The sequence below is a fragment of the Monopterus albus genome, unplaced genomic scaffold, assembly GCF_001952655.1.
Source record: "Monopterus albus unplaced genomic scaffold, M_albus_1.0 scaffold140.1, whole genome shotgun sequence".
NCBI lineage: Eukaryota > Metazoa > Chordata > Actinopteri > Synbranchiformes > Synbranchidae > Monopterus > Monopterus albus.
Genome location: NW_018128020.1, coordinates 73,518 through 80,814, shown reverse-complemented (window position 1 = coordinate 80,814; position 7,297 = coordinate 73,518). Strand labels below are relative to the sequence as shown.

General features: G+C 45.5%; 1 protein-coding gene across 1 annotated transcript in view; it reads left to right on the top strand.

Moving 5' to 3' along the window:
* Positions 1 to 7,297, top strand: part of chm (CHM Rab escort protein) — a 46,070-nt gene that overhangs the window by 20,643 nt on the left and 18,130 nt on the right. Inside the window, exons 12-14 of the mRNA XM_020613936.1 lie at positions 4,402 to 4,509; positions 6,160 to 6,223; positions 7,226 to 7,293. Of these exons, the coding sequence (XP_020469592.1) occupies positions 4,402 to 4,509; positions 6,160 to 6,223; positions 7,226 to 7,293 (240 nt within the window). The remainder of the gene's footprint in view (positions 1 to 4,401; positions 4,510 to 6,159; positions 6,224 to 7,225; positions 7,294 to 7,297) is intronic.

Genomic DNA, 7,297 nt, shown 5'->3' with positions numbered 1-7,297 from the left:
CCCCTTTTTTTTTTTTTCTAGTGCCACCACAAGTAAAATCCAATTCTGCACTGCTTCATTACACATATATCATTATATGCTTCCCATGATGACAAAGTGGAACAGTGGTTCATCCTGAAATCTCTTACTCTCCAATGTTTTCAGACCCTTCCTCCAGTACTTTGTAGCAGCCTCTTTGAGTTGAGCCAGACTCACTGTAGTTACAGCTGCAGGTCTTTGTGGATACGTCTGTTTGAGCTGTGCATACCTCGATTTGGGCAGTTTATCTCAGTCTTCATGGCAGATCCTTTCAAGCTCTGTCAGACTGGATGGTGAATGCCTGTGTGTTGCCATCTTCTCCAAACGCTGACAAATAGTAGAGAGTAAGGGAATTACTGGCGACATTGTGAGTGAATCCAACCAATGGTAACAAGCAGGAAATGAAAACTATGCACACTTTAAGAAGAACTGTTTGTTCAGTAGGACAGGTGTAACATTTGATGGATCAGGTATTTGAACTGTTTGCTTTGTTATTTCTTTGTTTTGGTGGAGCTCTGGTTGGAACTAGAGGGCTGTCATTGTTCTGGTGGATTGTGTGGAATGGTTTAGGTGTGTAGCTCTGAAAAAATACACCTGAAGCTTGCAGCTACATGCATAGAGTGCGAGTGATAGGTAAGCAGACGTGGGCAGTGTAGACCGCTGGACTATTTGTGTAACGCATCTGCAATGCTCACAGTGTATACATAGCTTTAAGTTTCTCTTTGAGTTGAGCCAGACTCACTCTGGTCTCACGCTAATGTAAACAACGGCAGCTTCACGGGATCCAGGCGGCTGCAGTTGTCAGCTCCCAGGGCATGATGGGAAACACCTGGCTCTCATCTGATCCAGGAGCTGATTGGTTTAGATGTTGGATCAGTAATGTGATGCTTTATAGAAATTGACTGATTAATCAAAATTGGTATTATTAGTGAGTGTGAGCATGAACTATGTGCATCAGATGCAGTTTGATCAGTTTCTGTAAGGTCTTCATCACTAATGCGTCATGTGTTTTACAGTAGCACACCTACCGGATGTGTGTGTGTATGTGTGAGAACCTCTTGTGCAGAGCACCGATTGTTTATTTATGCACTGACGATAATTTATGACCAGTAAAATATTCAATTTATGGAGAGGAAATGGTCTCATAATTTAGACTTGGGTGCTCTTCATCACCTTCATCACCTCCTTCTCTCCTCCTCCATGATGGATGACTCCCTCCTCCTCTTCACAGCTCCCTGCTCCCTCTCCCTCTTTCTGTGTCAGTGTCTCTCTATCATTATTTGCTGCCTCGTCAACTTCCTGATCGAATGATTGATTGACAAGCGCACACACACACAGGTCACCTACAGAAGGTCATGCACACATCATCTGATGTCATGGTGATGTGAGCCTATTGGCCCGTTACACTCCAGGTGCCTGTCTCACCACTACCAGCGGCAGACTGAGCAGTGAGCAGCTCCCGTGTGGACATCCACACATTGGGACATTGCGGGAAGCTTAGAGGCGGGAGGAGTCTCAGGCGGGTTCTGCAGCCGCTACTCCTCTGGTTTCTCACTGGGTTCATGGAGGTTTGTTGTGGAGGGACATCAGAGGTGAGGAGATGCTCAGGAGGTGGACATCACACTGAGTCAGACCAACGTGTTTCATGCTTGTATTCATGTATCACTGACTCAGGACTCTGAGGGGGAGGAAGACCAGACTGGACTCACATTACAAACACAGTTTCAGTGGATTAGAGAGTCTCTATCTCTGTGTCACTCCCACACTCTGCGGGTGTGGGTCTAGAAACAGATAAAAACACCGGAGGAGCTCAGACTCTGTGTTATCATCAGTCTATTATGTGTGTGTGTGTGTGTGTGTGTGTGTGTGTGTGTGTGTGTGTGTGTGTGTGTGCGTGTGTGTGTGTGTGTGTGGACATGTTTTTCCTGCTACGTGGGGACTTCTTCCTGATTCCATACCAACTCATGAGGACCCATTTCACGGTGGGGACCTAAATTGAGGTCCCCATGGGCAAGAAATTGAATTTTAGGGTGGCAACATGGTTTAGGGTTAGGATGAGGTTAGGGTTAGGTTAAGTTTAGGGTCAGGGTTAGGGTTAGGCAAGTAGTGATTCTGGTTGAGGTTGGGGTTAGTCTACAGGAAATGCATGTAAGTCAATGTAAAGTCCCCATGGACTACGAAACATAAACTGTGTGTGTGTGTGTGTGTGTGTGTGAGAGAGACCTTCCAGTGCACACGTGTGTTTCAGAGGTTATGGATGGACTTCTGTGCACATCATTATTCCCAATACCAGTTTACAGCAGCAGGCAGTATGTGAGAGAAAAGCTGCAGAGTAGGTCTTGCATCATGTTTGTCCTGAAGCTGTGATTGAGAAGAGTGTGATGTTCACATCAGCAGAGCTGCCATTTTAATTCCATCTGACCGTCGGTGTGTCAGTAACCTGCAGGAGGTGACTGTGCTGGTCTGCTCTTTTTTTACACTCAGCACCTGGCCAAAAATATTAACACAATGTTGTTGTCATATTGATCAATAACAGCAGTTATTGGTATATGCATGTAATGTCATTAATGAAAAAGGACACATTCAGTGTGTTCATTAGAGTTCAGGACACACAGTGTCATGTGACCTCCACGGGGTGCCTTTGGATCTCAGACGGAATCCTACATAAACGAGGTTTGTTATGGTTCTAAACTATCGTTTACCTTTAAATCAATCATTTGATGCAGCCAACACTGTAAAACATTGATGCCTCACCAAGGCAATAAACAGAAATGTTTCAGTTTCCCAACATACAAAGCCCTTAATGACAAGGCTCCACCGTATCTTAAAGACCTCGTAGAGCCTTATCATCCCAACAGAGCACTTTGCTCTTAGAGTGAAGGTCAGATTGTGGTTCCTAGAGTCCACAGAAGTAGAATGGGAGGCAGAGCCTTTGGCTATCAAGCTCCTCTTCTGTGGAACTAGCTCCCAGTCTCAGTTCAGGAGGCAGACACCCTCTCTACATTTAAGAGTAGACTTAAGACTTTCCTTTTTGATAAAGCTTATAGTTAGGGCTGGATCAGGTGACTCCCTATGCTTCTATATGCCACCATTACACATCACTAACTTTGTGTCTCCTCTCTCCTGTAGTAGTGTCCTCTCTCTCTCCCTGTACCTTTCTGCAGGTTGCCATGGCTCTGGAGCTCTACGTCTCTGATGAGCAGTCACCAACCACATCAACCTGACCAGTCAAGAGCTGGGGTCTGTCGGATGTTTCTTCCGTTAAAGGGAGTTTTTCCTCCCCACTGTCGCCAAGTGCTGCTCGGGGATTTGTTGGGTTTTCCTCTATAATAATAATAATAATAATAATAGTAGTACAGTCTAGACTTTAGTTTAAGTGTCCTGAGACGGCTTCTGTTGTGATTTGGCGCTATACAAATAAAAGTGAACTGAATTAAGATGAAGCCAAAGACTGCTACCTACATCTCAGCTCTTCATCTGCAGGTGACCATCAACTTCACCGAGCTGTGACACATCCAGAGTCATTCCTCACAAGATGAATTAATAAAGATTCATTCAGGAGTTCAGAACAAATTACTGTTGTTCAATAATCCAGCAAATTGGGAACACATACTTTGCACTGCAATGACGAGTGTAACTTCACTCAGCTGTGGTCAGTTAATGTTATATCTGTAATTTGTCCAAATCTTACTGTGTGTCAGTACAGAAACATCTGGGCTGCAGTCTGTTCAGTATATGCCACAGTGTGTTGAACTTTCCTGTTTTACTAAATCCGCTCCATGTTGTAACGAGTAGACCTGCAGTGATTGTCAGAAGAGTAATAAACTACCGTGATAATCAGGTGATTTTCTAGCCAGTGTAGACGACAGGCTGCTGAGCTTATTGTTTTAATGAGATGCAGGAAGGTTTTAAAACATGACAGTGATATGATATAAATGTGTCTTGCAAAACCAGAATAATCTGGTATTTTGTAATAAAGGTGGTATGTGATAATAAAAATGTTATAATGTAAAAAAAACAAAAGGTTTCTGGTTGTAACAAGAACCTGAGCACAATTTATCTTAAGTTGTGGTGGTGCCAGCATGTCGCCATATGTCTATGTCTGATGTCTTCTTAGAGAAGAGATGTCATTGTGTTGGTTTGATATTTGGAGAGAGACACTTGTCACGGTGTCTACATAAACAGCCACGCTATCTTAAAAGTCTGGACACTAGTCATCCTCGCTTAGTTGTGTTTTGATGTCTGTCAGTGTCTGAGCTGTGAATCAGAAGTAAGTCTGCCTAGGTGAGATGTTTGCTCACTGTCACAGCTGAACAATATTTGTTCATCATTTTTGTTCAGTTCAATAACCTCACAGCTCCTTGTCTCCTCCCTCTGTCTCAGGTGCAAGGCGGTGATTGACAGCCGAGGACAAAGAATCAGCTGCAGCCATTTTGTGGTGGAGGAGGGCTACTTGAGGGCGGACAGGAAGAAGGTGGCCACACCCACCAGGTGAGGAGCACAGTTAACCCGGCAGTGTTGTGCCAACCGTTCACCAACACTCCATGTCCCATGATGATCGGTAACACTGTGTCGGCCTGACCATAGGAGGGTTTGTGTGGAAGTGAGCTGGACATGACGAGGTCTTAGTTTGGAGGATAAGACGGTGACGTGTTTCTGGCAGGTGAGAGCACCAGACTCATTTTGCATCATGGGTAGATGGCAGCACTAATGGTGCTAGGCTAGCCAGTGTGTCTGCATTTAGTGTCTCAGAGTCTGGTTCGTCCAGCTGAGCCTGCAGGAGTTTTTGAAGGTGGTTCTAACAACACAGTAGTGTCTTTGACATCTTCACTGCGAGATGAAGCAGTGTGTCTGTCCCACAGGTCGAGTGACAGAGAGAGAGAGAAAGAGAGTGATCCTGACAGGAGAGAGGCAGTGGCTGAGGATACACTGAGGTGGGGGTTGTATTACTGTGGAGAGAATCGTCCCGGCAGACAGTGTTCCAGCAGCAGTAAGGGACAGAAACAACAGAGAGCAAGCAACAAGACAGCATAAGAACAGATACCACACACCGATCTAGATAGACAAATTCAGAAAACACGGAAAGAAAAAAACACAAAAGAGGACAGAGCTACTGGAACTCGCTGCTGCTCCGTGCGGCACGTCTTAAAAAACAAATCAAGAATACCCAAAAAACAAGACAGTACAACCATTTCAAAACAGCAAATACCACAAGGATCTCTTAAAAACAAATCAAGAATCTCAAACAATTCGAGAATACCCAAAAAACAAGACAGTACAAGCATTTCAGAGAAAGTCAAGAACAGATATCGCTCTCACTCAAATCACAGACAGGGCAGTCTGTGGTCAGAGGGGAGGGGCGGAAGTGTACGCATTCCTAGCATTAGCATAAGGTAGGGTCCAGAGTTTTATTGTTCTTTGTGTAGGAGGGTAGCAGAGGGGGAGGGAGGCATGGCATGGTCGAGGTCCTCGAGATAAGAATTAGGGCCTGCGGGTGCTGTGTCCGCCAAGACACCCTGCGCCTGCACGCAGCAGCAGTGCCAGCCCGGGGATCAGTGGAGAACCGTCACCATGGACCACAGATCCTGGAGTCCCGGTGAAGCGTTTGCAGGACCTCTCCTCCTGTACACCCACTGCAGCTCCGCCAGCGCGGTCAGCTCGTCCAGCTCGTCCATCTTGTCCCCCAGCGCCTCACTCCAGCTCTTCTCCCAGCGCTTTGCTCCAGTTTTACAGACTCGCCCCTCTCGTCGCATCCCCGTGGGAATCCTCGGCAACTCACAACAAGGAAGCCGACTGTTGGCAAGCAGAGCAAACAGTCGGGGCCGCAACACAAGGGTCCCCCCGAGGCAGAACTGAAAGCTTGTAAAAAAGTACAAAACACGATGCAAACGCAATAAAAGTTGTATCCCTGGTAGCCCAACTCCACAAGCGTTTACGGAAAAGAGACATAGCAAAAAAGCAGACACAGAAGCCCAAGGAAACACGAAAAAAACAGGTCGTCTTATTATCAGACCAGCACCATAACAAATAAAAAGAATGTAGCTCAGGCAGCAGCTTCGCCTGTGGATGTTGGCTGACCTCCAAGTGAGTCTGAACATCGTGAACCCACCCAGTCACCTGTTTGTGTTGGTGTGTCTGCAGGTTCCTAAGCAGAGCCGTACTGATAACCAATGCCTCTGTTCTGCCCAGTGGCTCCGACCAACAGGTAAATCATCAGTCTGATGTTGTTCTCTTGTTATGGTTCCACCTTGTCAGTGTTTTGAAATTAACAAATCAGAGTTAAATCTGGGAGCGGTCAACATTCAAGGCTTTCGTGTGTTCGTACCACACTGAGCATGTTCAGTCTCCTGTGACCTCTGACCCTCCATGTCACAAACAAGTCTTCCTACTCGCTGCTTCCTCACTCCTCCAGCATTTAAATCAGTTGGGAGAGACAGGCTGCTGGTTCAGTGTCTCACTGTGGAAACTGGAGAGGGTGCTAAAGGTCAGAGGTCACTGTGTCCTGCAGCCCCAGTGCATTATGGGACTGTTGCGAATGAATGTGAGACTTCTAACAGGAAGAGATAAAGATAAATAAAGACTTAATTATTGAAGGAGAAAATCCCCAAGTTCATCTGAACACACTGAAACACACACACACACACAGACAAAGCTGTGTTTTCATTCCTTGTGGGGACTGTATATTGACTTACATTCATTTCTTATAGAAATCCTAAATTTAACCATAACCGCTTCTTTCCTGACCCTGACCTTAATACCTAACCTCACCCTACTCTTAAACCATGTTGCCACCCTAAAATTCAGTGAATTTCATTGTGGGGACCAGCCTCTGTGAGTTTTAACAGGTTTCCGTCCCCATAATGTAAGTAATACAAAGGCACTGACACACTTTCCACTTTCACTAATTAGGTCCAAGTTAAATATTGAAATATTGAATTAAGTTTGGTCAAAGAATTATGATGTTTTATGTGTCTACTTAGTGTGTGTGTTACTGAGTGTGTTTAATTGTGTTTCACTGTGTGTGTCCGTGTTGGTGTGTGTGTGTGTTAGCCTGCAGTGCTCAGTAATAAGATGAAACTAATTTGTGTTTTAACTCTGCAGGTTTTTCATTAAAGACTTCAGTCTCTGTGGTTAAACTTTTGTCTCCCTGTCTGTTTGTCCCTCTGCCCGTCCGTCTCCCCGTCTGACTCTGCCTGGCTCTCCTCAGGTTTCCTTGATAACAGTTCCTCCAGTAGCAGCAGGCTGTCCAGCTGTGAGGATGGTGGAGCTCTGTTCGTCC